Below are 27,240 nucleotides of genomic sequence, written 5' to 3'. Positions count from 1 at the left end.
GGCAGCCTGTGCGGGGACCCTCTGACCCCTCCCGGGGGGCGGGTGGGTCGTCTCTTGGGGTGAACACGGGTGGCGGGGTGAGCGGCTGGGTGGGCAAAAGGAGGGCTCGTCCGGGAGTTGAACCCGGGACCTCTCGCACCCTAAGCGAGAATCATACCCCTAGACCAACGAGCCGGGGTGCCCTGTTGGGACCCTGCCCAAATCCTGGGTGACACCGCCCCACTGGCCCAGGCACCACACACGACAGTGGGAGCCCAGCACAACTGGGGGCTGCCCCGGGGCGCTGCCCTCTCCCCCACCTCTGCTCTGCGCCCCTCGGCTCCCACAGCTCCCCCCGCACGGGGCACCGGGCCGTCATGGGCCCCGCCCCACATCTCGCAAAAATACTCCCCAGCACCCCGCCCCGACAGGGGCCGCTTCCTCACCTCTCCCGCTTCTGCAACACCGGCAAAACCCCGGCGCAGCCCGTGCCCCTCCTGCTCCGGGCCATCACAGCCCCCGAACGGGCGGGGCGGGGGCTCGGCCCGGGAGCGGGTTCCCCGGGGCCGGAGCTGCTCCCCAGGGAGGGGCCCAGGGCCCGACCTGCCCCCGCTCCGCTCGCCCTCCGCCCCCGGCTCCCCCGGCGCGGGCAGGGGGGCGGGGGGTAAAATCCATCGCTGTGAGCAGGATTCGAACCTGCGCAGGGAAACCCCATTGGATTTCGAGTCCAACGCCTTCACCTCTCGGCCATCACAGCCCCGGCCCCAAACACCCAGGGGGGCACAGCTGCCCCCCGCCCCGGCCACCCCCATTCCCCCCCGGGTGCCCCGTTGTGCTGCCAAGTGGGGAGGTGTCGGGGTGCTGCCTGCATCCCCGCACGCACCCTCAGCCCCGCTCTGCTCCCCAGCGCCTGCCGGCAGGGCCCAGCCCCAAAAAGTGTCTCCTGGGACAGCGGGGCCCCCCAGCACCCCAGTGCCCGGCACAGCCTGGGGGTGCCGGTGCAGCTCTGCACCGCGGCTCGTTGGTCTAGGGGTATGATTCTCGCTTAGGGTGCGAGAGGTCCCGGGTTCAACTCCCGGACGAGCCCTCCTTTTGGGGACCCCCCTCTGCCTGCATCCCCTGGGGGATGGGGGACACTGGCGATCAGCACAGGGAGGCCCTGCTGACACCACGTCCCCGTGGCCAGCTCTGCCCCGAGGCTCTGCCAGAAAAACGTGTCCCCGCTCTGCGCCACAGCCGTCCCGCATCCCAGCCTGGCACGTGCACTGTCTCGGGGGACCTCAGGGACACTCAGTGCCTGCAGACCCCCAAACCCCACCATCACCAGCTCCGCCGGCAGCCAGCAGCCACAGGAGTTTGCTGGCAGTGGCAGGAAAGCCAGGACACACAGGAACCTCAATTTTGACAGGTGCCCCACGGAGGAAGAAGGCTGGGCGCTGGTGCTGCAAAGCTCTGGCCATTTCAACCGCTGCAAGGACCAGGGACATGGTTTGGAGGGGGAAAACCCCCAGAGATGGTGGGGCTTGCGGATGCTGGCCACTAATGCCCCACGGCCACCTCAAGATGGTGGCCCCATGGACCGGCCACAGCAAGAGGGACCTCCCTGCTCCCAGAGTGTGCCGAGGGCTGCACAGGCCTCAGCTGCCCCCAAAGCCCCAAAAGCGTATGGGATGTGGATGCTGGGGGCACAAAGTGGGTGCAGCACCCTGGCTCGTTGGTCTAGGGGTATGATTCTCGCTTTGGGTGCGAGAGGTCCCGGGTTCAACTCCCGGACGAGCCCTGCTTTTGGGCCCCCACCTGCCTTGGGGACACTGACAAGGGACCACGGCGTAAGCGGGGCACGGCCAGGGCGCTGCTGCCTGGCACAGAGGGGTGGGTGCCGCATCCTGACTGGCTGCATCCCCAAGGGCGGGGTGCACCCCCAACAGCCAGCACTGCATACCCTGAGGCTCTGGTTTTGGGGTCAGAGGCCTTGGGGCAGAGCAGGGAGAGCGGTGGGCAGTGGGGCAGGCGGGGGGGTGAGGGGACTGGCCCAGGCCCCCACCCCTGCCCACAGTGAGGGGATGTGGCTCAGCGGCAGAGCGCTTGCTTTGCATGTAAGAGGCCCTGGGTTCAACCCCCAGCATCTCCACCTCTTTTTGCCCCCCACACCACCTCTCTCGTGCCTGCGGGGCTCACAGAGCCCACAGCCCCCCACAGAAGCCCTGCGCCTGCTTCCCTGCGGCACAGCTGGCCTGGGGCTCACTCCCAGCCCCCGCAGCCTGCGGGGACGTGCCCGCAGCCCTTGCCCTCCCCTGCCCGGCCACGGCAGCCTGTGCGGGCACCCTCTGACCCCTCCCGCGGGGCGGGGGGTCTGTTGGGGTGAACACGGGTGGCGGGGTGAGCGGCTGGGTGGGAGCAAGGCAGCGGGTGGGCAAAAGGAGGGCTCGTCCGGGAGTTGAACCCGGGACCTCTCGCACCCTAAGCGAGAATCATACCCCTAGACCAACGAGCCAGGGTGCCCTGTTGGGACCCTGCCCAAATCCTGGGTGACACCGCCCTACTGGCCCAGGCACCGCACACGACAGTGGGAGCCCAGCACAACTGGGGGCTGCCCCGGGGCGCTGCCCTCTCCCCCACCTCTGCTCTGCGCCCCTCGGCTCCCACAGCTCCCCCGCACGGGGCACCGGGCCATCGTACGGAGCCCACTCATCATCCTGGGAAAATGCCGTGTCCCCACCTCTCCCACTTCTGCAAAACCTGGAAAACACAGGAGACCCTGCGCCGCCCTGCTCTCAGGGCATCATGTGCAGGGACAGCAGGGTCCCTGGGCAGCAGTGCCCCCCAGAAGCCCAGTGCCCGGCAGCTGTGGTGTGGCCTCGGGGTTTCTCTTCTGGCGGCACTGGGTCCAGGCAGCTGGGGGGGGGCTGGGGAGCAGTGGGGGACCAGTGTGTGACATGTGGGGGCACTGTCCTAGGCAGGGGGATGTAGCTCAGTGGGAGAGCGCTTGCTTCGCATGTAAGAGGCCCTGGGTTCAATCCCCAGCATCTCCACCTTTTGCTCTCCCCACACCCCCCTCCTCCCTGGGACACTGGGGACAAAGCCCACGTCTACCTCTGCAAGGCATCCCCAAACGAGATGGCCTGTGCCCGCACCCGGCCCCACAGCCCCCACACAGCTGGCTGAGGGGGACAACGTGGCAGCAGGACCCCCACTAACCGGGCAGCTGCTTCCCCGTGCATGAGGGGATCAGATGAGGCCCAACGGAGAAGGTCATCCACCCTCCCTGTCGTGGTTACCCAAAAGGAGGGCTTGTCTGGGAGTTGCACCCAGGACCTCTCACACCCTAAGCGAGAATCATACCCCTAGACCAATGAGCAGGGGTGCACAGCTGCACCAGCACCCCCAGCCTGTGCCGGGTGCTGGGAGGCCCCGCTGTCCCAGGAGACACTTTTTGGGGCTGGGCCCTGCCGCCAGGCGCTGGGGAGCAAAGCGGGACTGAGGGTGCGTGCGGGGATGCAGCCAGCACCCTGACACTTCCCCAATTGCCAGCACAACGGGGCACCCACGGGAATCCAGGGCAGATCTGGGGGGGGGACAGGGATGCACAGGGAGTCCCACAATGCCTCAGGCAGGGGACATGATGCCCTGAGAGCAGGGCGGCGCAGGGTCTCCTGTGTTTTCCGGTTTTGCAGAAGTGGGAGAGGTGGGGACACGGCATTTTCCCAGGATGATGAGTGGGCTCCGTACGATGGCCCGGTGCCCCGTGCGAGGGGAGCTGTGGGAGCCGAGGGGCGCAGAGCAGAGGTGGGGGAGAGAGCAGCGCCCCGGGGCAGCCCCCAGTTGTGCTGGGCTCCCACTGTCGTGTGTGGTGCCTGGGCCAGTGGGCCGTGTCACCCAGAATTTGGGCAGGGTCCCAACAGGGCACCCTGGCTCGTTGGTCTAGGGGTATGATTCTCGCTTAGGGTGCGAGAGGTCCCGGGTTCAACTCCCGGACGAGCCCTCCTTTTGCCCACCCGCTGCCTTGCTCCCACCCAGCCGCGCACCCCGCCACCCGTGTTCCCCCCAACAGACCCCCCCCGCCCCCCGGGAGGGGTCAGAGGGTGCCCGCACAGGCTGCCGTGGCCGGGCAGGGGAGGGCAAGGGCTGCGGGCACGTCCCCGCAGGCTGCGGGGGCTGGGAGTGAGCCCCAGGCCAGCTGTGCCGCAGGGAAGCAGGCGCAGGGCTTCTGTGGGGGGCTGTGGGCTCTGTGAGCCCCGCAGGCAGGAGGGAGGGGGTGTGGGGGGACAAAAGGAGGTGGAGATGCTGGGGGTTGAACCCAGGGCCTCTTACATGCAAAGCAAGCACTCTCCCGCTGAGCTACATCCCCTCAGCGTGGGCAGCCCCTCGCTGCCGGCTCCTGGGCTCTGTCCTGCCCCGGGGATGTGCCCAGCCGGGAGATGGCACTGACCCCACCATTGTGCCAGGCACCAGGGCCCGGTCACGGGTACTGCTGCCAGGGAAGGCGTGTCCCCAAAAGGAGGGCTCGTCCGGGAGTTGAACCCGGGACCTCTCGCACCCGAAGCGAGAATCATACCCCTAGACCAACGAGCCGGGACAGGTTCTGTTGCGCTGCTCTCAGCTCCTGTGCTGCCGCCAGTCGTGGCCGTGGGCACAGGGTGGTGCCTCTTGGGTGCCCCCACCATCCTGCACCCCACCACCACCACCCTGGGTGCCCCCAGTACCACCCCATTTCACACGTCCCCGTGGGTTAACCATCTCCCTCCCCGCTGCCCCACGGCTGCTGGTGCGGCTTTGGGACAAGGGACAGGAGCAGCGAGTGCCGGGTGACTGGGAAATATCCCCTGCCATTCCCTTTTCCCAACCCCCAGGAGCTGCTGAACTTGGGGGTCAGCCAGGTGCTGGTGTCGGGGCTCCCACGGGTGCCATGGCGAGGGCAGGGCTGGGAGGATGGCTCCGGAGCGGGACAGGGGGATTTTTCTCCAGATGCAGTCCCGGAGCCTAGGGCTGCCTGTACCTGTGCCAGGGTGGGAGGCCAAGCTGCTGCGGGAGCCCCAGCTGTTGGGAACCCCCCTCCACACAGGACAGCCGCAGGGGGAAGAGGAGGAAAGGCTGATTTTCAGGCAGCCGGCCCGCAGCGAGCCCCCAATCCTGACTACAATGCCCTGCAGCCTGCGCTAGCATGAGAGTTCCCTCCCTGGGGAGCATCCAGACCCCGTGAGCTGGCCCGGGGGAACCGGGAGGACGGATGGGCCACGGGCTGTGCAGGCAAGCCTCCCCCTGCAAACCACGGAGGTGTGGGGAGGAGTGGGCATCTCCCCCGATTTCCAGGTCACATAAACCCCCCACAGCTGCCCGGCTCCTTCAGTCCCACGCACCCACTGCTAACGACAGCCACCCGACACATAAACCCCATCCTCCCTCTCCTCTCTGGGAAACGTGCAGGCACCTAATTCTCAGCAAATGTGAATTGTCAGCCCTGGAATATTTAACTGAATAATTCGTGAGTGTGAAACTCAGATCCCCAAGTATTTCACTGCCAGGACCTTGTAAACCATTGGGATTTGGGCTCCACGTTAATTGCGCTCACCCCAGTCTCTCCTCAAGGGCTGCCCTCCCCAGGGGGAGCAGCTCAGAGGAGAAGGGGGTGCAAGACAGCCGGGAGCGGTGTCTGGCAATGATTTGGGCACAAGGTGCTGCTGGAGCCAACAGGGCCGCGGGCTTGCTGGGGTGCAAGCCTTGCGAGCCCCACTCCCACGGGTAGCACCAGGAGGGTCAGACCAGGATGCCAGCACCTTTTGATTTCCATGCTTCTTCCCCCGTGACTCACACGTGTGGGTGGCCTGTTATTTTCCTGCTTTGTGGGATTTCCATCCCTGGGGAAGAACCGGAGCCCTTGCCGGAGCCGTCGCCCGTCTGGCTCCCCAGGCTGGAGCGGGGCCCTGGGGTGGCAGGGATGGCACCTCGAGAAGTGGCGGTGAGCCCCTGCCCTGCAGTCAGTCCATGGGTGCAGCTGCGGGTGCCTGCGGTGGGATGTCCTCTCCATGGTGCCCTGTCCTCCCTCTTATCCCAGCCATGCAACCACTTTCTCTCCCCTTCCTAAAGCCTAAGAGCAGACGTTCTCTCTGCTTTGGTGGGAAATCATGTTGCAATGCTTTGGTGGGCGAGGAAGGAGATTTTTATTGGCAAACAAGTCGCATCTCCGTCTGCCATGCCTGCAGGCTCCCAGCTCCAGGGGCCCTGTCTCCAGCCAGCTGGTTCCAGGACGCGTGTCCCCAAGCGCTCTGGCCAGGAGTCCTTGCCTCGGCGAGGAGGATGAGGGATGCTGCGTGTTGAGGCCAGCTTGCCCTCCTGGCATTGCCCTCAGCTTGGTGTCCAGGTGCCGGTGTGGGATACGCCTTTTGCAACCCAGCAAAAGTGCTGGCAGTGGATCTGTCTCTTCATCATGTCCCACTGCTCTGAGTCACCAGGATTTTTGTCTTCTCATCTGGATGTGCAGAGACGCTACATCCTGAGATCTTGTTGACCCAGCAATCATCCAGCCACTAACAATCCCCTTCATCCCTATCACCAGTCCCATGCCGCCTGGGGCTTCCACTCCTGATGCTCCCACTCACTTGCTATTCACAGCAGTCTTCCCTTTTCCATGGCAACTCTCTACGCTTCTCCACTTGTTCCAGCTCAAACCATGACTTCACCCTCCTCCCCACCTCATCCATCTCCAAGGTGGCAAGGGTACCCACCACTACGTGTGATGCTCGCTTACCGCTTCTGCTGGCTTCCCCAAGTAGATAAATGGAGGGGAACCCAAGAAAGACCATTTGCCACACATGGTGGTGCAGGATGGGGTGTCCCCCATAGTTACAAACACCCCAAAGAGGATATCGGTACCCCCATGGATGCGACCGAGCAATGGGGAGCTACCGCCATCACTTTCCCAGGCCAGTGTGTTTCAGCTGCTCCCTGTTGAGCTGATGTACCCCGCCGTCATTCATGCACTGTAATTTTTACTGGTGCAGTTGGGTTCACCAAAGCAAGGGATAAAAGAAAGAAAATGAACGGAAACAGGGGTGTCCATAAAGCTGCTGGAGGAGGATGCTGAGTGACAGCAGGGAGAAGGTTTCTTGCAAGAACATGAGCAGATGAGGGAAGATGGGAGGTGAGCAGAAGACATGAAACACAACAGATGCAGGCATGGCCAAAGGGTTGCATTTGGCCCAAGCTCCAGGCTTTTCTGAGAAATGCTTCTGCTGCTGCTGTTGACATTTGTAAGCAGGCAATGCCGGGACCAAATCCCAGGGCCCAGCTATTTCCCTCCGTATGTGTCCACCCTTCCACCCGCTAAGCGTTATTTTTCATCTCAGTCTTGGTATGCCGTTCCCTCTTTCTCAGCAGAGCCTTTGGCTTGCACTGTCTTTGCAGAAACCTGTATTTTAGGGCCTGATCAGCAGGTCTGTGGGGTCCTGCCCTGAGCAAGCGCTGGCTAGGAGGGATACGTGATGGAGTGCGTTCAGGACGGCTCTTGAGCTGGGAGCCAAGACGGCATGGCTTGCAGCCGGGAGTCACAGCACCCGTGGGAGACAGGGTGCCAGGTCCCTTGGGATGGAGATCCCCTGCAGGGCACCAAGGTCCTCACCCCCCCAACTCTGTCTGCGCCAAGGCGTGACAATTTTCAAGTCAAATAAAGGACCTGTGTGGATTTTGGTCTCCTTTGAGACACTGGCTCTTCAGAAGAAATATCTGTATGACCTCACCAGTGGAGTCATTCGCTGAAAAGCCACATAAAAATGTCGTTATTCTGTCCTCCTGCTCCATCCTGGACTCTTCTATGCACCAGACTGGTGGAAGACAGTGGGACGAGCCCCAGAGGCCTACAGCTTTCTAACAAATTGTGATGGTTTAGCCGTCTTTTGCCGGAAATCCAATGCTTTTCCTTATTGCAGTGTCCAGGGAAATTTTGCATCCCACCTCCGCAGAAAATTTCTGGAGCTGGGCTAAAAATATCTAAGCAGTCCTTGGAAGAGGGATGTGAAACCACACCTCTCTTCTCCCAGTACTCCAACTGCCGAGCAACTGCCACATGAACTTTCTCCAAATTAGGAGGGCCTCCGTGAAGATCTCCTGAGCGATAAAACCAGTTGAGCTTGGTCAAGGGCTTTTGAAGACGAACAGGTTTTCAAGCTCAGCATAATCCTGCATTATGAACACTCATAAGCTTTATGCAAATTGTCACGCTACCAAAACGCTTGAGGTATGAAAGAAGATTTAAACAATACCCATGGAGGACTTAGTTGCAGTCTTACTCCTCCTTCCATCAGCTGAAAAGATTGATGATAAGTGGCATCTTAAAAAGAGACTTTACTCAATGTCTGGTATCTTTTCCCAGGGACACCTACATCCCTTCCCTGTAAAACAATTATTCTCCAGTACCCTAACGTGTTCAGCTAATTGGGTCCTGGTCTTTGGGAAGAGCTCAGTATGGAATTGACTGTGCTGTGGCTGGGGTCAGGGACGGGGTTGTCCTTGTCCTTGTCCTTGTCCTTCTCCTCCTCTAGCGGGGGATGCTACTGCAGGCAGGGAGTGCTGGACAAGGTGCACCCCTGCGCAGGGTGGGATGCCGTCCTCTGAGCCGTCACGCCGAGCTGGCACCGCGACACGGGTGTGTTCAGCTGACGTTATTCGCGGGGCTCACTCGAGGCAAAGGCCGCCGTCACGCCTGTACGTATGCACATCTATGTGCGCATGCAGCAGCACAGAACAAACCATTTCCAATGCTTCGTTAAGAGATACAGCCAAATGCAGACACATCACACGCCTCAGCACAGCTGGGCTATCTGGGTCTGGATCAATACATCCTGATTTGTATGAGACCCCTTTTTCCACACGCTGTTGTAAAGGGCAAGATTGAAGAGCCTAACGCTTGAGGTCTTGTTTTGCCCCAGTACATCTTAGGAATTTTTTACTCTTCATCATCAACCATAAAACACTGGATGAGTTGGGATAGGATGACTGAACATCCAAAGGAGCATCTCCTAAGAAGCCCACTTCTGCCTCTTTTCCCTGACCCCACATCCATCCTCCTTAGCTCACTCCCTAAATTGCTGCAAAATACAGAGTAAATACCATTCTGAAATGTCAAACCATGTTTGACATTTCCTCCTTGAGGGAACAGGCAACGAGTCTGCTCCTGTGGGAAGTCCTCCCTAAGCATGTGCTTGCTGTGGGGCAGCAGGTGAGGTTTCCAGGCTGAGAAAGTCACCTCCGGGCTGGTCACAGCAAACCGCACGCTTACCTCAGCACAGTGCAGAGCTGAGCAGCAGAAACGCCCATTTTAGACAAAAAAAAAAAAAAAAAAAAAAAAAAAAAAGGAAACTTCCCCCCGTCAGCAACAAGTTGCCTGCAGAGCAGGTTACCCCTCCAGACCGGAGGCACAAGGAACACCAGAAGACGCAGGCTATGATGTAGCACGACTTTAATGAGAAGGAGAATAAACCAGTTCAGAGTAGGAGAAGTGCATTGCCAGTAAAGAAACGGATAAACCCCACTCCAGGACAAGCCGATCCCCGCAAGGTGTTCCTCTGCCCCCCCGCCCCGTGACTATCAGCTCCCGCCTACCCCCCGCTATAAGCGTTTTCAAGCAGCCAGCAGCAAATGCCGTGCAGCTCCGCAGGGTGTGACGCCTACGTGGAAATACGAAGTAAGGCTTAGCGAGAAATAGGTGTGCAGAGGCATGGTCTCAAGTGACAAACTCACATGGCTCCCTTCCTCCTGGGGGGGCTGCAGGTGCCCCCCACAGCGGGGAAACCCACGGGCATCTCCTCAGTCCTCTTCCCCAGTCTTGGTCTTGTGCTTCATTGTTCCTTTCCGACGCAGCCGCTCCGCTGGCATCGGTGGGAAGAGGTGACAGCTGGGGACACCCCTACAGCCCACTGCCCAAGCAGAGCAGTCCCCCCCTACCCAGCCCCCGGTGACCGCCGGAGGCCACGGGGACCCCGCAGCGCCGCAGGTAGCTCCCGACCGCCGCTGACGCCGTGGACCCCACCGTTGTGTTTTGCGGGTAAGAGCTGAGGATGGGCCCGGGCAAGGTGACCACGACGGTGGGGGGCTGGATGATGGCGGTGGAGTCCCCGCAGCGCCGGAAGCAGGGCTGGTTGCAGCTGGTGGCCAGAGGCCGGGGACCGCAGGAGGAGGGCAGGCACAGGTCGTAGCAGGACATCGCTCGGCGAGGACGTACACCTGAAAGCCAGAGCCAGGGCGTAAATGCAAGGCAGAGGCTGGTCCATCCCTGCTGAGCCCTCATTGAGCAGCTCCCATAATAAGAGGCATGGGAGAGCTAGCTAGAGGGTGAGTTTGGGTGGTTTAGAAACCCCGAAGGAAGGTTTTCCAAATGGGTAGAAGCCGGCTTCCCCCTTCCCTCACCCCGTAACCTGCTCAGGAGAAAGTGAGGAGCTTGGTTTGAGCTGCACGTCAAGCAGCTTCCAGGGGAAGCTGGAGGCACAAGGTGCCGAGAGCACCGAGCCCCACTCCGGCACGCCGCCTGGACTTAACGTAAGCTGAGCCATCCCATCCCAAAATATAAGGGACCTATGCTACCCTTCTGTAAAGAGGGGCACATCAATCCCTGCAAACAGAGCGTGTGCTAATCTTCTTCAGCAAGGAAAACCACGCAGGATGTGCCCAGCTCTGCGGTTCCCGACCCTGCAAGCCCTGTGTCCCGCTACCCCTTGCACTCCTTGTTTTGGAGCAGAAACAATCCCTTTCCCGACATCCTCCGCAGGCGGGAGGGAGGTAGGTAACAAACCTTGAGCTCTTGAGGAGGACCGGGCACAAGGCATCGGCGAAAGCAACAGCTGAGAGGGGAGAAGGAGAAGGAGGCCGTTTCAACTTACCCAGGTGACGGAGGCGGCGGCGGTGGCTGGGAGCGGGTGGCAGGGCCGGGCGCTGTGTGGGGTTTTATAGGATGCCCTGGCCCCCGGGGGAGTGAACGCATACCTTCCGCCTGAAACTCCCCAACAACCACCAGTTTTCTCCTGGAAAGCTCTCCCAGCTGATTAAACAGTTCCCTCTTTCATCTGTTATGTTTTGTTTCCATTTAATACTGAGTAAGACTGAAATGATTTGGGCTACAAGCATTAATTACCTTGCTTCCTAAGGCCAAAGCACATTTTAGGTCTCACGCCATCAGGCAGGAGAGTGTTTCAGCAGAATTTAGGGCAAGCACATCCCCAGCATATCGCTCCCCACCTTCCTCCAAGCACAACCAATTCAGCTCCCCAGCGTACCTGAGGTGAGCCGGGGAATGGAGGCTGGGCACGAGAAACGCGCGTCCGCAGGTAAACCCTGCGACGGCGGTTTCATCCAGGGCAGGAAAAGCAGGGGGGCTGCGGGGGTGAGGGTGCTGCAGGACCGTGTACGTCTGGGAGAAAAACGCAGGAGGGCATTTCTTCTGCCCCAGCTGCCCAGATGCTACAGACGCAGACACGGGGACTTGAGCTAGTCCGGCGTGACCAAATTGGTACGCTTTTGAATCCGCTTGGAGGATTTTCCCTTTTTTTTTTTTTTTGTTATTATTCCTCGTGCCCAGGGTATGAATTCTGCTTGCAAGGCACGCCACATTGTAAAAGCAAAGTAATCATGGGCTCTGGAGTCCACCCCTGAAGGTGATGCACACCAAAACTGGCTAATTTTTGCTCGGTGTGCTGATTTCCAAGGGCGAGAGCCTTTCCGTCCGGCTCTTTCGGTATGCTAGCAGCCAGAAGTTCACAGCTAGGCTTCCTTGTGATGGAGTAACGTCGTCAAGATATTTTTAATTACAGGCTGCGGCGTGACACTGGAGTCCTCTGCCGAAAGCCCGTCAGCTGCTAAACAGCCGGGGAGTCACAAATGTTTCAACCTGCACTTAAATGTGAATCACCCACACACTGGGGAGTGGGAGTCGCTGACGTGGTCCCAAGCAGAGGAAGGAGCCATCAGGCTCTGAGGGCAAGGAAAGTTTGAAGAAGGCTTTTCATTTCACATCAGCAGAGCCCGTATGAAGGTGTAAACATCTACTGCCCCGCAATAAATCATGGCAGTATCGGGGCATATGTACTAAGCATGTGTGGAGCCGGGGGTTGTTCAGCATCACTGTTAAAGACACATCTTGTAGGGTTTTGGGGGTCATTTGAGTTCCCAGGTTGACTTGGCCCTGTATAGCCATGGTTAACAGTGCTGAATTGTCCCTAGTGACTCCTTCCTGCCCTGCCTGCCAGGGGAAAAAGCCTTTCAGAGGTGCTAGGGTCAAGCCCAGCTATTTTTAACATCGTTCTGAAAGGGGAAAGAGGAAATCAGCTTTTCCGAGGTGCAGCAGAGGACACGAGCTTCAGGCAGAAGCAACCCTCCAGCCTATCGCAGTAGGGCAGGAGGCTGTGGGCTCATCACAGCCTCCTAAATAGCAATTTGGTGAGCAGGGAAAGATCAGGCTTTATTTTAAGCTTCACTTTTCTGCTTTTTGCACCAGTCTTGAATAACAAAATGATGACACAGGTGTACCTTGGACCCGCAGCCTAAGAATTAAACCCTTCTTCTGCCAGTCAGGGTTTCTTCCCCTTCACTAATCATCTTCCATCTCTTTTTTTTTTTTGTGCCTCCATGCACTCCCGTGATCCCAGGGAAAACAGTCTTTCCCGGGGTGAGGGTCCCTTCCAGGCTTCCAGACACAGGCTGGGATCTTCTGATCCACAGCTTCACTGTATGTTTCCGTTTTGCAGCCCAGTTTAAGTACTCGAGGTTCTGCTCACATTGGACCATCGTGTCCCAGAAGAATAACCACGGATGCAGTGATGCTTGAAATAATTAGAGGGGGTGCAATTAGAGAGGGCATACTGGTGAATGCGAGCAGATCTGTGTACTGAAACAAGTCCTTTGCCTGGAGAAGGGGTTAGGGGAAACAAACGGCACGTGTCAGGACAGTGAAATAATCAGATTTGTGTAATGAATAAGATTAAAACAAAGGAAAATCACAGGGGAAAGAGCTCTTCCTGGAAATGCAGGTATTTGGGAGAAAGACTAGGACTGTTTTTTCTGACCCATATTCATTTCAGTGAAAGAGCACTTTCTGCTGAACACGTGGCTTTCTCGGAAGGAACCACACAATCGAGAGAATTTCACCAAAGCAAACACATCAGCCCAATTTCCTTAACTTCTGCAATGGATCCAGGATGCGTGGCCATCTCAGACCTGGTTCGTCCTGCAGATGAGGGCATGAGGAGAAACATGGCCCAGGACCAATACCAGCTGTGTTTCCCTTTGCATCACCAGCCCCAGCAGCGCTTGGCAACCCCAATTTCACTGCTCTGCATTTTGATTTCCAACAACCCGAGGGCTAGATGTCTCTGAGACTGGCTGGAGGCTGGAAGCTTTCCCCTGCCCCAAAATATCTCCTGGAAGCCAAAGGCAAAGGCACATTTTGAAGCAGCAACAGACCCACTGCATCCCATCTCCAAGGGCAGCACAAGGACGTGTGGGGACCACTCCCAGGCAGCTGATGGGTGAGCAGGACCCTCAGGTGCCAGGAGGCAGCATCCTGGCACAGACAGACCCACCTGGGTGGCTACCTCTCCACCATAGCTGCAGATCATCCTTGGCTGCCTGTGTCCTTGCCAGGACAGACTCGGGGTGCTTTGGGGCCACCGTGTGCAGCCCGGGGAGCGGAGACTGACCGGTGCCGCTGGGGAGATAGCCAGGCTCCGGCTGCTATGTGCCACCCCGGGGCTGTAGATGATCCAGTTTCACGCCGCCACACGTCCCCTGTAATTGCTGGGTCCCCAGGTGGGCTGATGCTCCGCGGCGTCACCGAGGCTGGCATGCTTCCCCCGGCAGGCCTCGTCACCGTGTGCCGGGGCAGGCGTGTGCCGGGGCAGACATGGCCCGGCAGGGTTGCAAGGTGTCCCAGGGCAGCCAGCTTGTCTCCTTTCCCGGCTGCCTCCGCCCTCTGCAAGCCCCCAGGTCCCATCCCGCTGCAGCAGCCCCCGGACCATGCACCATCACCCAAGGAGGAGCCTGCACCCACCACCCCTTCCTATTTCTCCGTCTCCAGCTGCAAGCTGGTTTTTCTCCAGGGCTGTAACCCCCGTGCACCAAAACCCATTCCTCTTCCCCAGGAAATCTCCCGCATCCCTCTTGCAGGGCGCCTGGCTGTCCAGGCACAGACATCTCCCTTTCCCAGGGCCGGCCAAGCATCACAGCACCCCACGGCAGCGGGATGGGACGGGGCCGGTGTTTCCCTGCGGTCTGATCACAGTTTCTGGCTCAGAAGACGCTGACAGAGGGAAGCAGTTCCCAGCTGGTCCCCAGGGGCATCTCCCCAAGGCATGGGAAGGAAATGTGGCCCCAGGGAAGGTCGAAAGGCTGGTGCAGGGCTTGCAGCGTGGGCAGCTAAGCCTGAGCATTGTCTCCAAGCCACAGCATTGCTTAGCCACATCCTCATCTGCGGAAAGAAGGGGTGGGAGCGGGGAAGGCACCTGCAAGGCTGGCCCAAGACATTTTCCCAGCTGCGTCAAAGCACAGACGTGCTCTGAAAAATGCAAGGCTTCCTTCTCTGCAACACTGCCAGGATTTCAGCCGTTAAAAAACTCCCAGCAGACGAGCCTTTTCACCTCTTTCCTCTTCATCTTGCAGTAACTCACCCTCTCCTCTCCCCAGGAACCTCCACTGCCGGCGCTGGTGCGGACGCAGGAGGGAGCTGCCCACACACAGCAGCTATGCCACCACAGAAAAAGCATCTCTAGGACCTGGTGACGGCTCAGCAACATGCAGCTTTGTTCAGGGACGGCTTTTGGCTCCCATCGGCACGACAGGGACGCCCAGCGCTTGTGTATGAGATGCAGAAAGGAATGCATTTGTTGGCAGAGAGCAGAAGGGGAAAAAAGCAGAGCCCAGGCTCAAGGTGTGCCCACATCGCTGCACGGCCAGCGCGACCAGTCTGTTGCTGGCCTCCCCTGCCCACGGTTTTGTGCTTTGCCTCCCAGAGAATGCACAGTTAGCTGGCAGGAGGGTGGCCAGAGGGTGGGCTCCGGGAATAAAGGGGGACAGGAGGGGAGCGCGGGGCCTGGCACGTTGCACAGAAGGACAACACAGGTCAAGGAGCAACTGGGAGCAGGCTCAGCAAGTGGGAGCAGCAATCCAGAGGCAGGTGTGTAATTAACACGAGCGAGCAAAACAGGGAGAGGCAGGAGCAAGCTGGCCATGCCGGGTACTGCACCAAAACTACTCCCAGGGATGTGGGTCCCCAGGACCCGACGAGGATGGGATTCGAACCCACGCGTGCAGAGCACAATGGATTAGCAGTCCATCGCCTTCACCACTCGGCCACCTCGTCCCTCGCACGAAGTGTTTTTTTTTCCAGATTTTTTCCCCCCTTTTTGCCCAAAGGTGGCAAACCTGTGGCTGGTCCTTCAGGGCGGGTGGAGCAGGTGCTGCAATCCATTTGCTCCGTGCTCCCTTCCATCCCCATGCTCAGAGGATGGCAAAAACCAAGGTGGCATTTATTTTTCTATAAAAGTGTGTGCCCCGGACTTTGTTACTTGTTGTTGGTCTCCATCATTCCCACATCAACCACCCACCCATCCCCAACCCGTGTCCAGAGGGTTTTCCTGCATGATTCAGCACCAGTTGTGCAAAATGAATGGGGAAGATGGTGAGGGTCCAACCAGCTTTCCCAAATCCCGTGGGTTCTGGAGACAGTTTGGGTCACCTCTCCACTGTGAGCTGCCCAGGGAGACGATGCAGAAGGAAACTCCTTTCTCTAAGATTGGGGTCACCAGAAACAGGGGCTCCAATGCTTGGGGCAGGACAGAGACCCCTGGCAGGGCCCCCAGCTTGGGGTGGAGAGGAAAAGCAGCCCCCTTGCCCAGGCACCACTGGGAGTCGAACCCAGGATCATCCTGTTTACTAGACAGGTGCTTTGCCCAGCTGAGCCATGGTGCCCCCCCCCCAGCACAACTGACCCTTTGCCAGCCCCCTCCTTCCCCCCACTGATGGCCCCACACCATTGCCCCAGCTGTGGGGTACCCCAGCCCCCAACCCTTCTCTCTCTGACAGCACCCTCAGGTCTGACCCGGGCCCCTGGCACAGGGAGCCCCATGCCTCCGCTACCAGCACCAGTTGGGTTTTGGGGTCTCAGCCCCTGCAGAGACTGGTTGCCCCCCTCCTGTTTTCCCAGCAGAGCCCCCCCAGTTGCCTACAGCCCCTGCACTGCCCCGAGGTGACTCCTCCATCTTGTCTCTCCCTCTCTGGCTGCTCAGCCCAGCATCCCGGGGTCCCCAGGGCACAGCTCGACTGCCCAGCTCACCCATGCGTGCTCAAAGTCCACCCGAACAAACTTAGCAAAGCCTCTGAGGGCTCGGGGAAGCCCCAAATTCTCCAGTTTTTTGAGAGGTGCATGAGACACACAAAGGGGGAGAGTGGCCAGGAGCAGCCCGTGGTGCGGCGGGTGCTGGCGACACCCAGTGCTCATTCAGATCCATTTACCTCCTCGCAGCCAGGTTCCACCACAGCAGGGCAGGGATAGGGTCCCTGTGGGCCGTGTCACCCAGGATTTGGGCAGGGTCCCAACTGGGCACCCCGGCTCGTTGGTCTAGGGGTATGATTCTCGCTTAGGGTGCGAGAGGTCCCGGGTTAAACTCCCGGACGAGTCCTCCTTTTGCCCACCCGCTGCCTTGCTCCCACCCAGCCGCTCACCCCGCCACCCGTGTTCACCCCAAGAGACCCCCCCGCTGCCCGGGAGGGGTGAGAGGGTGCCCGCACAGGCTGCCGTGGCCGGGCAGGGGAGGGCAAGGGCTGCGGGCACGTCCCCGCAGGCTGCGGGGGCTGGGAGGGAGCCCCAGGCCAGCTGTGCCGCAGGGAAGCAGGCGCAGGGCTTCTGTGGGGGGCTGTGGGCTCTGTGAGCCCCGCAGGCAGGAGGGAGGGGTTGTGGGGGGACAAAAGGAGGTGGAGATGCTGGGGGTTGAACCCAGGGCCTCTTACATGCAAAGCAAGCGCTCTGCCGCTGAGCCACATCCCCTCAGTGTGGGCAGGGGTGGGGGCCTGGGCCAGTCCCCTCACCCCCCACGCCTGCCCCACTGCCCACCGCTGTCCCTGCTCTGCCCCAAGGCCTCTGACCCCAAAACCAGAGCCTCAGGGTATGCCCTGCTGGCTGTTGGGGGTGCACCCCGCCCTTGGGGATGCAGCCAGTCAGGATGCGGCACCCACCCCTCTGTGCCAGGCAGCAGCGCCCTGGCCGTGCCCCGCTTACGCCATGGTCCCTGTCAGTGTCCCCAAGGCAGGTGGGGGCCCAAAAGCAGGGCTCGTCCGGGAGTTGAACCCGGGACCTCTCGCACCCAAAGCGAGAATCATACCCCTAGACCAACGAGCCAGGGTGCTGCACCCACTTTGTGCCCCCAGCATCCACATCCCACATGCTTTTGGGACTTCGGGGGCAGCTGAGGCCTGTGCAGCCCTCGGCACACTCTGGGAGCAGGGAGGTCCCTCTTGCTGTGGTCGGTCCATGGGGCCACCATCTTGAGGTGGCCGTGGGGCATTAGTGGCCAGCATCCGCAAGCCCCACCATCTCTGGGGGTTTTCCCCCTCCAAACCATGTCCCTGGTCCTTGCAGCGGTTGAAATGGCCAGAGCTTTGCAGCACCAGCGCCCAGCCTTCTTCCTCCGTGGGGCACCTGTCAAAATTGAGGTTCCTGTGTGTCCTGGCTTTCCTGCCACTGCCAGCAAACTCCTGTGGCTGCTGGCTGCCGGCGGAGCTGGTGATGGTGGGGTTTGGGGGTCTGCAGGCACTGAGTGTCCCTGAGGTCCCCCGAGACAGTGCACGTGCCAGGCTGGGATGCGGGACGGCTGTGGCGCAGAGCGGGGACACGTTTTTCTGGCAGAGCCTCGGGGCAGAGCTGGCCACGGGGACGTGGTGTCAGCAGGGCCTCCCTGTGCTGATCGCCAGTGTCCCCCATCCCCCAGGGGATGCAGGCAGAGGGGGGTCCCCAAAAGGAGGGCTCGTCCGGGAGTTGAACCCGGGACCTCTCGCACCCTAAGCGAGAATCATACCCCTAGACCAACGAGCCGGGGTGCACAGCTGCACCGGCACCCCCAGGCTGTGCCGGGCACTGGGGTGCTGGGGGGCCCCGCTGTCCCAGGAGACACTTTTTGGGGCTGGGCCCTGCCGGCAGGCGCTGGGGAGCAGAGCGGGGCTGAGGGTGCGTGCGGGGATGCAGGCAGCACCCCGACACCTCCCCACTTGGCAGCACAACGGGGCACCCGGGGGGGAATGGGGGTGGCCGGGGCGGGGGGCAGCTGTGCCCCCCTGGGTGTTTTGGGGCCGGGGCTGTGATGGCCGAGAGGTGAAGGCGTTGGACTCGAAATCCAATGGGGTTTCCCTGCGCAGGTTCGAATCCTGCTCACAGCGACAGATTTTACCCCCCGCCCCCCTGCCCGCGCCGGGGGAGCCGGGGGCGGAGGGCGAGCGGAGCGGGGGCAGCTCGGGCCCTGGGCCCCTCCCTGGGGAGCAGCTCCGGCCCCGGGGCACCCGCTCCCGGGCCGAGCCCCCGCCCCGCCCGTTCGGGGGCTGTGATGGCCCGGAGCAGGAGGGGCACGGGCTGCGCCGGGGTTTTGCCGGTGTTGCAGAAGCGGGAGAGGTGAGGAAGCGGCCCCTGTCGGGGCGGGGCGGGGTGCCGGGGAGCATTTTTGCGAGATGTGGGGCGGGGCCCATGACGGCCCGGTGCCCCGTGCGGGGGAGCTGTGGGAGCCGAGGGGCGCAGAGCAGAGGTGGGGGAGAGGGCAGCGCCCCGGGGCAGCCCCCAGTTGTGCTGGGCTCCCACTGTCGTGTGTGATGCCTGGGCCCGTGGGGGGGCCACTGGTCACTCAGGATTTGGGCAGGGTCCCAACTGGGCACCCCGGCTCGTTGGTCTAGGGGTATGATTCTCGCTTAGGGTGCGAGAGGTCCCGGGTTCAACTCCCGGACGAGCCCTCCTTTTGCCCACCCAGCCGCTCACCCCGCCACCCGTGTTCCACCCAAGAGACCCCCCCGCCCCCCGGGAGGGGTCAGAGGGTGCCCGCACAGGCTGCCGTGGCCGGGCAGGGGAGGGCAAGGGCTGCGGGGGCTGGGAGTGAGCCCCAGGCCAGCTGTGCCGCAGGGAAGCAGGCGCAGGGCTTTTGTGGGGGGCTGTGGGCTCTGTGAGCCCCGCAGGCAGGAGGGAGGGGGTGTGGGGGGGCAAAAGGAGGTGGAGATGCTGGGGGTTGAACCCAGGGCCTCTTACATGCAAAGCAAGCGCTCTGCCGCTGAGCTACATCCCCTCAGCGCGGGCGGGGGGGGGGCCTGGGCCAGTCCCCTCACCCCCCACGGCTGCCCCCCACTCTGCCCCAGGGACCACAAAAATGGACCCTGCAGAACCGCACTCCACCACCCCCACTGCTGCAGCTAAGGGGATCCCTCCTGGCCGGGGGTACACGCGTGTTCCAAACACGGCTCATCCCCTTTGCTGCAGGCACCTGTGCCCTCCCACCTCCCCGGCTGCGGTCCCACTACGGGCTGGGGTCCTGCCTGCCAGCAAAGGCAGGTGTGTCCCCAAAAGGAGGGCTCGTCCGGGAGTTGAACCCGGGACCTCTCGCACCCGAAGCGAGAATCATACCCCTAGACCAACGAGCCGGGGTGGTCCTGTGTACCCAGGAAGGTCGTCCATGAGCCCCAGTCCACAGAGAACCGGTCAGGGTGGGATGGGGCCTGGGTGAGCTCTTTCCAGCACCAGTGGTCACTCACAGCTGGGAGGTTCCCCTTGGCCCGCCCTGGCCGTGGGCTGGACATGGCCACGGGCTGTAACAGCCCAAGCAGAAATAGCCGTGGGGCCAAGAGGAGCAAGGTGGGCAGGACCCCTGGGTGCAGGAAAGTGCAGCACACGGGGGATGTAGCTCAGCGGGAGAGCGCTTGCTTTGCATGTAAGAGGCCCTGGGTTCAACCCCCAGCATCTCCAGCTTTTGCCTCTCCAGACCCACAGCCCCCAGCAGAACTGTCACTGCTGTCCCCAACAGCCCCTTCCCCACCCAAGAATGCACCAGCCCGGCCGTGGCTGAGCTGTGTCCCTTTGCCCCATGGGCTGGTGGGCAGCAGGTGGCTCCCAGCACATGGGGGATCTCCATCCCAGCAGAGGGGATGTGGCCAAACTGGGGAGGTTGCCTGTGTGGGGCAGAATTGGTGCAGTGGCGCCTGGGGTCAGTGCCATCTCCTGGCTGGGCACATCCCCGGGGCAGGATGGAGCCCAGGAGCCGGCAGCGAGGTCCTGGCTATGCTGAGGGGATGTAGCTCAGCGGGAGAGCGCTTGCTTTGCGTGTAAGAGGCCCTGGGTTCAACCCCCAGCATCTCCACCTCCTTTTGTCCCCAAAACCTGTTGTCGCCCTGAGCATCGCTGGAGGACGCTTCCTTTTGATGCCCTGTGAGAAGGCTCTGCTGCGTCTGGATGTTTTCCCAGCCATCGACAGATACCCCTGGGATGTTCTCTTTTCCCATCCTGGCACATGACAGCCACGGGAGAGGTGGGTGCAGGCGCTGGGACTGTGCACATGGCCCCGGGTGTTTCTCCAGAGGCAGACCCCAGGGCAAAGCTGGGGTGTCCTCGCTTGAGGGGTGTCAGGGGCTGTGATGGCCGAGGGGTGAAGGCGTTGGACTTGAAATCCAATAGGGTTTCCCTGCGCAGGTTCGAATCCTGCTCACAGCGACAGATTTTACCCACTGTCAGATAGATTTGGGGGCCAGGGCAGCCCCCATCTCATGGGAGGCAAGGGTGGGAGTGCAGTGGAGGGGGAAAGGGCAGAGCTGCAGGTAGTTGGGGGGCCTGTGGGTCACTGAGTTCACATGCTGGACAAGCCTTCCTTTTGGCCACCAGCGATGACCCATGGACAAGGGCGAGGGATGACCTCCGGTGTGGGATGACCTCCTCAGTTTGGCCACATCCCTTCTGCTGGGCCCGTCTCCTGTACTGTGAGCGACATGCTGCCCGCTGCCCTGTGGGGCCAAGAGACATGGCCGGGGCTGGTCCCCTCATGCGTGGGGAAGGGGGTGTCCTGCTGCCACGTTGTCCCCCTCGGCCAGCTGTGTGGGGGCTGTGGGGCCGGGTGCGGGCACAGGCCATCTCGTTTGGGGATGCCTTGCAGAGGTAGACGTGGGCTTTGTCCCCAGTGTCCCAGGGAGGAGGGGGGTGTGGGGAGAGCAAAAGGTGGAGATGCTGGGGATTGAACCCAGGGCCTCTTACATGCGAAGCAAGCGCTCTCCCACTGAGCTACATCCCCCTGCCCTGGAGAAGTGTTGCCCAAAAAGAAGAATTGTCCCAAAAGAAGGGCTTGTCCCCAAAAGGAGGACTCATCTGGGAGCTGAACCTGGGACCTCTCACACCCATAGCAAAAATCACACCCCTAGATCAACGAGCCAGGGTGCTGCCCCCCTTTTCCACCCCCAGCCCCTCTGCACACCCACATTTTGGGGTGAGGGCAGCAGCTGAGGCTCTGGTTTCCCCCAGCACACCCACAGCCTATGGGTGCCAGGACACAGCCCTGCACCCTGGGGCACAGCTGGTGCAGGGCTTCTGTGGGGGGCTGTGGGCTCTGTGAGCCCCGCAGGCAGGAGGGAGGGGGTGTGGGGGGACAAAAGGAGGTGGAGATGCTGGGGGTTGAACCCAGGGCCTCTTACATGCAAAGCAAGCGCTCTCCCGCTGAGCTACATCCCCTCAGCATGGGCAAGGGTGGGGGCCTGGGCCAGTCCCCTCACCCCCGCCGCCTGCCCCACTGCCCACTGCTCTCCCTGCGCTGCCCCAAGGCCTCTGACCCCAAAACCAGAGCCTCAGGGTATGCAGTGCTGGCTGTTGGGGGTGCACCCCGCCCTTGGGGATGCAGCCAGTCAGGATGCGGCACCCACCCCTCTGTGCCAGGCAGCAGCGCCCTGGCCGTGCCCCGGTTATGCCATGGTCCCTGTCAGTGTCCCCAAGACGGCAGGTGGGCAAAAGCAGGGCTCGTCCGGGAGTTGAACCCGGGACCTCTCGCACCCAAAGCGAGAATCATACCCCTAGACCAACGAGCCGGGGTGCTACACCCCCCTTTGCACCCCCCAGGCTCTGGGCCCCACAAATCTGGGGGTCAGGCAGAGTGGTCTGACGCTGCCTTTTGGCTCTGGAGCAGGGAAATCCATCTTACTGTGCCCAGGATGCGGGGCCAGTGCTTGGAGGTGGCCACAGGCAGTAACTGCCCCAGCCCCAGTGGCCATGGGGGCGGCTGGACCCGGGGGGGGTCAGCAGGGATCCCCAGGCCCCTCCTGCCTGTGCTGAGGGGATGTAGCTCAGCGGGAGAGCGCTTGCTTTGCATGTAAGAGGCCCTGGGTTCAACCCCCAGCATCTCCACCTCCTTTTGCCACCCCACACCCCCTCCCTCGTTCCTGCGGGGCTGACAGAGCCCCCAAAGCCGCACAGAACAGCCCTGGGCGTGCCTGCAGGCACGGCTGGCCCAGGACGGGGGGGGACAGGAGCAGTGCACGCCGTCAGTGGGTGCCCGCACCCGAAGCTGGGACCCCCAGAAGAGGGAGCTGCCCCACTCGCCCTGCCCGGCCCAAGTCTGTGGTGACTGTCAGAGGAAAGGAGGGGACAAAAGCCGACAGTTGACCCCAGATGAGCTCTGTGCTCCCTCGCTAAAAGCAGGGCAGGTTTTGCCCAAAGGCAGGACTCGTCCAGGAGTTGTACCCAGGTCTTCTCGCACCTGAACATGGAACAATACCCCAGGCCTGTCTTGGGCTCCCCAGCCCCCCTCTTTTCCCCTTTGGCCTCACGGCCCCGGGTTCGGTGTGGGTCCCATTGGTAAAAGCATCTGCAGATAAACTCACAACTGACACCCCACGACTGTGGATCCCTGATCTCTCTGGGTGGCCCTTGTCTGCCATCACATCGCCATCCACACCTCACGTGGCCGCAGAGCGAGTGGTCCATGGCTCCCCGCTGAAGGGAGCCTCACCCTCCCGAGCCTGCCCGGGAGCAGGTTCCCCCGGCGCGGGGTAAAATCTGTCGCTGTGAGCAGGATTCGAACCTGCGCAGGGAAACCCCATTGGATTTCGAGTCCAACGCCTTCACCTCTCGGCCATCACAGCCCCGGCCCGAAACATCCAGGGGGGGAAAGCTGCCCCCCGCCCTGGCCACCCCCATTCCCGCCCGGGTGCCCCGTTGTGCTGCCAAGTGTGGAGGTGTTGGGGTGTTTGCTGCATCCCCGCACGCACCCTCAGCCCCGCTCTGCTCCCCAGCGCCTGCCGGCAGGGCCCAGCCCCAAAAAGTGTCTCCTGGGACAGCGGGGCCCCCCAGCACCCCAGTGCCCGGCACAGCCTGGGGGTGCCGGTGCAGCTCTGCACCCTGGCTCGTTGGTCTAGGGGTATGATTCTCGCTTAGGGTGCGAGAGGTCCCGGGTTCAACTCCCGGATGAGCCCTCCTTTTGGGGACCCTCTGCCCCACTTGCCCCCACAGAGCTCATCTGGGACCCGACCATTTCCTTTTAACCCCCAGGGACACCCCACAGTCGCCGAGGCTTCGACCACAGTGTGACACGCAGGACTGTCCCCCGTGCCCAGCGTCCCAACCCCATGCTCCAGCCCATTAGTTCTGCAGGGTAACGCTGGTATCAGGGTGGCAGCGGGATGGGGTCCGGGCCTGGGCAAGGAGCCATGGCCTGGGTGTACCCCGTGGCCATGGGGCACCCCACAGCTGTGGGGCAGGGGGGCGCCATGGCTCAGCCGGTTAAAGCGCCTGTCTAGTAAACAGGAGATCCTGGGTTCGACTCCCAGTGGTGCCTGGGTGTGGGGACTGTTTTTCCTCTCCACCCCAAGCTGGGGGCACTGCCAGGGGTCCCCCACTCCCTTCTGCCCCATGGCAATTTCGATTTACACCGCAGCCTCTTGCCCTTTGAGTAGGGGTCTAGCTGTGCTTTCTCCATTAACCCCTTTTGCTGCGGGATGGTGCAAACAGCCTCCCGTGGTCCTGCATCCCCACGTCCCGGCAGGGCCGGCAGCAGCCCCCCTTTTCCCTGCCCCCTGCCCTGGTCTGCCCCCTCACAATGACAAAGCTGCCCTAGCGCGGTGTGGGTGCAGGCTTTTATCAAAAGCTCATTTCATAGAGTAAAAGGGACAGCCCTGGAGACGCTGGGGAATATCTGGAAGTCCAGGTGGGAGCAGAAGGGAATTGGGATCCTCTCTGAGAAGTGGGGTAGAGTTTGGGGGGCCAGCAGCAGCACATAGGCAATGATGGAGCCCATGGGGAGAGCAAGGCGGTGCCCTTTGAGGGAACCGAGGCATCTCCTGATGGAAGTGGGGTCCTGGGAGAGGGGACCCCGGGCACAGGCTCCGCTCTGTGGTTGAGTCATGGGATCAGGTGCCCTGCAGTGGGTTTCCAGCGCTCATTATGGGCAGCAGAAGAGACGCGGGTGATTCGAGGCCGTGTTGTCCCTCTTCGGCCCCTGTGCAGGATCCTGCCGTGTCTGGATGCCACACACCACCCTGGGGTACTGGGGGCTCCAGCCGCCTCCCTGGCCCCAGGTGGGCCATGGTCCCAGCAGGATGTGCCCATCGGAGCCAGCAAAGCAGGCACTGGTGGCAACCACTTCATCGCTCAGAAGTCTGAGCTGGGGTGCCTGGACCCGCAGCACAAAGCCCACCAGGCGCCCTCCGTGCGGACACCAGTGAGCCTCCGACCAGCAGCCCCATCTAGATGGGGGAGAGAGGAGATGGTGGGTGCCCAGGCCAGAGGAGGAGGCAGCCACGGAGGAGGCTCTCCATCCCTGGGAAAGGGACCGGGGACCGCCGAGGGCTCACCTGCCGCCCTGGGACTCAGCTGCGTAGGTGCTACTGGGGTCCCCACCGCGGGAGCAGTGCAGCCGAATCCCGTTGAGTGCCTTGTCATCCTCTGTCACCCCCTGGGTGGCTCTACCTGTGAGGAAATGGAGGTGGGAAGGTTAACTCCCTGTGGAGTCCCCAGATTGGCCGTGGGCACCAGGGCGGAGGATGCACCCTGAAGCTGACGCCGCTGGCGTAGGAGCCCTTGGGACACAACTCCAGCCAAGCCCAGTCTCCCCATGGTACCCCGTTGGAGACGGCGATGACCGAGGCATCGCTCCCACCCCTGTCCAGCTCCCGCCCTGGTCCTGCAGCGCCTGCAAGCCCTGCGAGTAGCAGCAGGATCTGTTCCCCCGGCATGGCTGCCCTGCCTGCGGCTGGCCCGCCAGGCTCTTACACCCAGCAGGGCCGGCAGGAGGGACCCGGCAGCATCTCAGTTACCTCCCCAGGGTGTCTGGGTCTGCGGGATGGCCGGGATTAGCCACAGGAGAGGGCTCATCCGGGTGCGGTGCGGGGAGCTGATCCACCAGCTCTTCCTTTGGCTCCCTCACCCAGCATCCTGGTGCCATGTGGGGCTCGGGGTGGCACGAGGCCGGGGCCACTTTGTTCTCCTCCTCTGGGCTCCCACTGCGTGCAAGATGGGGTTTGCACTCCGCCTGTTGCTCTTTCTTTCTTTTCTGTGGTCGAAACAAAGAGGGACGTTCTCCGATGGCTCTGGTGGAAATCCCCTGCCCTCACTCCCCAGGGTATCCATGTCACCGCGGCTGCACGCCTCGTTTGGCCCAGTTTGCCTTCCGGCTGCACCTTCCTCTTTCGGAAGGTTATCGCCTTCCTGCCTAACAGCCACTTTCTGCAGTAATAGCATTTTTCGGGATTTTTGAGTGGGGTTTTTTGTCACGAGTCCTGGATAGGAGACCTCCAGCCACCTCCACGCCAACACCCGGCTGCCCTTTTCGATGCTGCTTCAGTTCCTCCTGCCTGCGCTCCCTCCCGCCCTCCCCTTCCCAAAGCCGACCGCTACTGCAGAGAGGGGGTAACTGGTGGAAGCAAAAAGCCCCGACGAAGGTGGGATTCGAACCCACGCGTGCAGAGCACAATGGATTAGCAGTCCATCGCCTTCACCACTCGGCCACCTCGTCCTGTCCCGCACCGCCCGCGGCCCCGCCCCTCGCTCACCGCTGCGGGGCCCCGCTGCCGCCGCCATCGCCGGGGCCCGGCCCCGGCCCGGCCCGCTGGAGGCCCGGCCCAGGCCTGGGCCGCCATCGCTCTCTTAGCGCAGCCGGCAGCGCGTCAGTCTCATAATCTGAAGGTCCTGAGTTCGAGCCTCAGAGAGGGCATAGTTTTTTACTTGGTTTTTTTTGTTTGTTTATTTTTTTTTTTCCGCAGGGTTTATCCCCTGTTTTTTGCAAGCGGGGAGGAGCGGGCGCTGGGGGGGGCTGCGGAGGGGAGAGCTGCGGGCGTGAGCCCACCGCAGAGCCCTCTCACGCTGCCGTGGGGCTGCGCGGGGCAGCAAAATGGCGGCCCCCCCCCGCCCCGTCCCGCCGCAGCCAGGCGGGGCGGCCCTGCGGAAAAAACCAAACCCAAAAAAAACCAAGTAAAAAACTATGCCCTCTCTGAGGCTCGAACTCAGGACCTTCAGATTATGAGACTGACGCGCTGCCGGCTGCGCTAAGAGGGCGATGGCGGCCCAGGCCTGGGCCGGGCCTCCAGCGGGCCGGGCCGGGCCCGAGCCCCGGCGATGGCGGCGGCAGCGGGGCCCCGCAGCGCTGAGCGAGGGGCGGGGCCGCGGGCGGTGCGGGACAGGACGAGGTGGCCGAGTGGTGAAGGCGATGGACTGCTAATCCATTGTGCTCTGCACGCGTGGGTTCGAATCCCACCCTCGTCGGGGCTTTTGCTGCCGCCCCTGCGATGTCTTGGGGTGAAAAATGTAGGGGGACGGGGAGCCAGGGCACTGCCCTTAGCCCACAGGGCAGCAAACGCGGGTGTTTTACACCAAACAACCCGGGGATTAAACACAGCACAGTACACTTTATAGAATAATCACAGGACGGTTTGGGTTGGAAGGGACCTTCAAAGCCCACCCAGTCCAACCCCCCTGCCAGGAGCAGGGACATCTCCAACCAGATCAGCTTGCTCAGAGCCCCGGCCAACCTGGCCTGGAACGTTTCCAGGGATGGGGCATCCACCACCTCTCTGGGCAACCTGGGACACTGCTCCACCACCCTCAGCGTAAAAAATTTTTTCCTGATATCCAGTCTAAATCTACCTCCCTCTATTTTAAAACGATCACCCCTCATCCTGTCACACCAGGCCCTGCTGAAGAGTCTCTCCCCACCTTTCCTGCAGCCCCCTTTAGGCACTGGGAGCCGCTCTCAGGTCTCCCCGGAGCCTCCTCTTCTCCAGGCTGAACAGCCCCAG

At 61.7% G+C, this 27,240-nt stretch overlaps 1 protein-coding gene and 34 non-coding genes across 37 annotated transcripts; 16 read left to right on the top strand and 19 right to left on the bottom strand.

Annotated features, from left to right (window-relative positions):
* Positions 1-102: 102 nt before the first annotated feature.
* TRNAP-AGG (transfer RNA proline (anticodon AGG)) lies at positions 103-174 on the bottom strand. Its single transcript has one exon. It is a non-coding gene; the product is annotated as a tRNA-Pro (tRNA).
* A 480-nt stretch (positions 175-654) lies between these two features.
* Positions 655-736, bottom strand: TRNAS-CGA (transfer RNA serine (anticodon CGA)). The gene has a single exon. It is a non-coding gene; the product is annotated as a tRNA-Ser (tRNA).
* Positions 737-994: 258 nt separating this feature from the next.
* TRNAP-AGG (transfer RNA proline (anticodon AGG)) lies at positions 995-1,066 on the top strand. Its single transcript has one exon. It is a non-coding gene; the product is annotated as a tRNA-Pro (tRNA).
* A 621-nt stretch (positions 1,067-1,687) lies between these two features.
* Positions 1,688-1,759, top strand: TRNAP-UGG (transfer RNA proline (anticodon UGG)). The gene has a single exon. It is a non-coding gene; the product is annotated as a tRNA-Pro (tRNA).
* Positions 1,760-2,038: 279 nt separating this feature from the next.
* Positions 2,039-2,110, top strand: TRNAA-UGC (transfer RNA alanine (anticodon UGC)). Its single transcript has one exon. It is a non-coding gene; the product is annotated as a tRNA-Ala (tRNA).
* A 291-nt stretch (positions 2,111-2,401) lies between these two features.
* TRNAP-AGG (transfer RNA proline (anticodon AGG)) lies at positions 2,402-2,473 on the bottom strand. The gene has a single exon. It is a non-coding gene; the product is annotated as a tRNA-Pro (tRNA).
* A 466-nt stretch (positions 2,474-2,939) lies between these two features.
* On the top strand, positions 2,940-3,011 carry TRNAA-CGC (transfer RNA alanine (anticodon CGC)). The gene has a single exon. It is a non-coding gene; the product is annotated as a tRNA-Ala (tRNA).
* An 878-nt stretch (positions 3,012-3,889) lies between these two features.
* Positions 3,890-3,961, top strand: TRNAP-AGG (transfer RNA proline (anticodon AGG)). The gene has a single exon. It is a non-coding gene; the product is annotated as a tRNA-Pro (tRNA).
* A 294-nt stretch (positions 3,962-4,255) lies between these two features.
* On the bottom strand, positions 4,256-4,327 carry TRNAA-UGC (transfer RNA alanine (anticodon UGC)). Its single transcript has one exon. It is a non-coding gene; the product is annotated as a tRNA-Ala (tRNA).
* A 152-nt stretch (positions 4,328-4,479) lies between these two features.
* On the bottom strand, positions 4,480-4,551 carry TRNAP-CGG (transfer RNA proline (anticodon CGG)). The gene has a single exon. It is a non-coding gene; the product is annotated as a tRNA-Pro (tRNA).
* A 5,072-nt stretch (positions 4,552-9,623) lies between these two features.
* On the bottom strand, positions 9,624-24,917 carry LOC104479998 (feather beta keratin-like). 3 transcript variants are annotated; one of them, XM_086750934.1, is made up of 2 exons: positions 24,802-24,917; positions 9,624-10,194 (listed from the first exon to the last, which is right to left on the bottom strand). In XM_086750934.1, the coding sequence occupies exons 1-2, from the start codon at positions 24,887-24,889 to the stop codon at positions 9,878-9,880; spliced, it is 405 nt and encodes a 134-aa protein (XP_086607060.1). In that variant the 5' UTR covers positions 24,890-24,917; the 3' UTR covers positions 9,624-9,877. The 3 variants fall into 3 exon arrangements, with proteins under 3 accessions (XP_086607060.1, XP_086607062.1, XP_086607063.1); XM_086750936.1 differs by lacking the exon at positions 24,802-24,917 and adding an exon at positions 10,760-12,839; XM_086750937.1 differs by lacking the exon at positions 24,802-24,917 and adding an exon at positions 10,848-12,839.
* TRNAS-GCU (transfer RNA serine (anticodon GCU)) lies at positions 15,235-15,316 on the bottom strand. The gene has a single exon. It is a non-coding gene; the product is annotated as a tRNA-Ser (tRNA).
* Positions 15,850-15,924, bottom strand: TRNAT-AGU (transfer RNA threonine (anticodon AGU)). The gene has a single exon. It is a non-coding gene; the product is annotated as a tRNA-Thr (tRNA).
* TRNAP-AGG (transfer RNA proline (anticodon AGG)) lies at positions 16,563-16,634 on the top strand. The gene has a single exon. It is a non-coding gene; the product is annotated as a tRNA-Pro (tRNA).
* Positions 16,928-16,999, bottom strand: TRNAA-UGC (transfer RNA alanine (anticodon UGC)). The gene has a single exon. It is a non-coding gene; the product is annotated as a tRNA-Ala (tRNA).
* TRNAP-UGG (transfer RNA proline (anticodon UGG)) lies at positions 17,279-17,350 on the bottom strand. The gene has a single exon. It is a non-coding gene; the product is annotated as a tRNA-Pro (tRNA).
* On the bottom strand, positions 17,972-18,043 carry TRNAP-AGG (transfer RNA proline (anticodon AGG)). The gene has a single exon. It is a non-coding gene; the product is annotated as a tRNA-Pro (tRNA).
* On the top strand, positions 18,303-18,384 carry TRNAS-CGA (transfer RNA serine (anticodon CGA)). The gene has a single exon. It is a non-coding gene; the product is annotated as a tRNA-Ser (tRNA).
* TRNAP-AGG (transfer RNA proline (anticodon AGG)) lies at positions 18,874-18,945 on the top strand. Its single transcript has one exon. It is a non-coding gene; the product is annotated as a tRNA-Pro (tRNA).
* TRNAA-UGC (transfer RNA alanine (anticodon UGC)) lies at positions 19,200-19,271 on the bottom strand. Its single transcript has one exon. It is a non-coding gene; the product is annotated as a tRNA-Ala (tRNA).
* On the bottom strand, positions 19,552-19,623 carry TRNAP-CGG (transfer RNA proline (anticodon CGG)). The gene has a single exon. It is a non-coding gene; the product is annotated as a tRNA-Pro (tRNA).
* Positions 19,874-19,945, top strand: TRNAA-UGC (transfer RNA alanine (anticodon UGC)). Its single transcript has one exon. It is a non-coding gene; the product is annotated as a tRNA-Ala (tRNA).
* Positions 20,265-20,336, top strand: TRNAA-UGC (transfer RNA alanine (anticodon UGC)). Its single transcript has one exon. It is a non-coding gene; the product is annotated as a tRNA-Ala (tRNA).
* TRNAS-UGA (transfer RNA serine (anticodon UGA)) lies at positions 20,605-20,686 on the top strand. Its single transcript has one exon. It is a non-coding gene; the product is annotated as a tRNA-Ser (tRNA).
* Positions 21,186-21,257, bottom strand: TRNAA-CGC (transfer RNA alanine (anticodon CGC)). The gene has a single exon. It is a non-coding gene; the product is annotated as a tRNA-Ala (tRNA).
* On the bottom strand, positions 21,620-21,691 carry TRNAA-UGC (transfer RNA alanine (anticodon UGC)). The gene has a single exon. It is a non-coding gene; the product is annotated as a tRNA-Ala (tRNA).
* Positions 21,970-22,041, bottom strand: TRNAP-UGG (transfer RNA proline (anticodon UGG)). The gene has a single exon. It is a non-coding gene; the product is annotated as a tRNA-Pro (tRNA).
* Positions 22,286-22,357, top strand: TRNAA-UGC (transfer RNA alanine (anticodon UGC)). The gene has a single exon. It is a non-coding gene; the product is annotated as a tRNA-Ala (tRNA).
* On the bottom strand, positions 23,013-23,094 carry TRNAS-CGA (transfer RNA serine (anticodon CGA)). Its single transcript has one exon. It is a non-coding gene; the product is annotated as a tRNA-Ser (tRNA).
* Positions 23,353-23,424, top strand: TRNAP-AGG (transfer RNA proline (anticodon AGG)). Its single transcript has one exon. It is a non-coding gene; the product is annotated as a tRNA-Pro (tRNA).
* Positions 23,713-23,786, top strand: TRNAT-AGU (transfer RNA threonine (anticodon AGU)). Its single transcript has one exon. It is a non-coding gene; the product is annotated as a tRNA-Thr (tRNA).
* A 962-nt stretch (positions 24,918-25,879) lies between the features above and the next one.
* TRNAS-GCU (transfer RNA serine (anticodon GCU)) lies at positions 25,880-25,961 on the bottom strand. Its single transcript has one exon. It is a non-coding gene; the product is annotated as a tRNA-Ser (tRNA).
* Positions 25,962-26,086: 125 nt separating this feature from the next.
* TRNAM-CAU (transfer RNA methionine (anticodon CAU)) lies at positions 26,087-26,159 on the top strand. The gene has a single exon. It is a non-coding gene; the product is annotated as a tRNA-Met (tRNA).
* Positions 26,160-26,427: 268 nt separating this feature from the next.
* Positions 26,428-26,500, bottom strand: TRNAM-CAU (transfer RNA methionine (anticodon CAU)). Its single transcript has one exon. It is a non-coding gene; the product is annotated as a tRNA-Met (tRNA).
* A 125-nt stretch (positions 26,501-26,625) lies between these two features.
* Positions 26,626-26,707, top strand: TRNAS-GCU (transfer RNA serine (anticodon GCU)). The gene has a single exon. It is a non-coding gene; the product is annotated as a tRNA-Ser (tRNA).
* Positions 26,708-27,240: the final 533 nt, after the last annotated feature.

The sequence above is a fragment of the Chlamydotis macqueenii genome, chromosome 6 (genome assembly GCF_036417535.1).
Source record: "Chlamydotis macqueenii isolate bChlMac1 chromosome 6, bChlMac1.mat, whole genome shotgun sequence".
Taxonomy (NCBI): Eukaryota; Metazoa; Chordata; class Aves; order Otidiformes; family Otididae; genus Chlamydotis; species Chlamydotis macqueenii.
Note: the sequence above shows the minus strand (reverse complement) of the source record. Positions and strands in the feature narration are given on the sequence as shown.

Excerpts from the sequence above, each read along its gene's own strand:
- LOC104479998 (XM_086750934.1), bottom strand. The coding sequence starts at position 24,889 with ATGACAAGGCACTCAACGGGATTCGGCTGCACTGCTCCCGCGGTGGGG. Across the intron at positions 10,195-24,801 it reads GCTGAGTCCCAGGGCGGCAG|GTGTACGTCCTCGCCGAGCG; the intron begins GTGAGCCCTCGG and ends TCTGGCTTTCAG.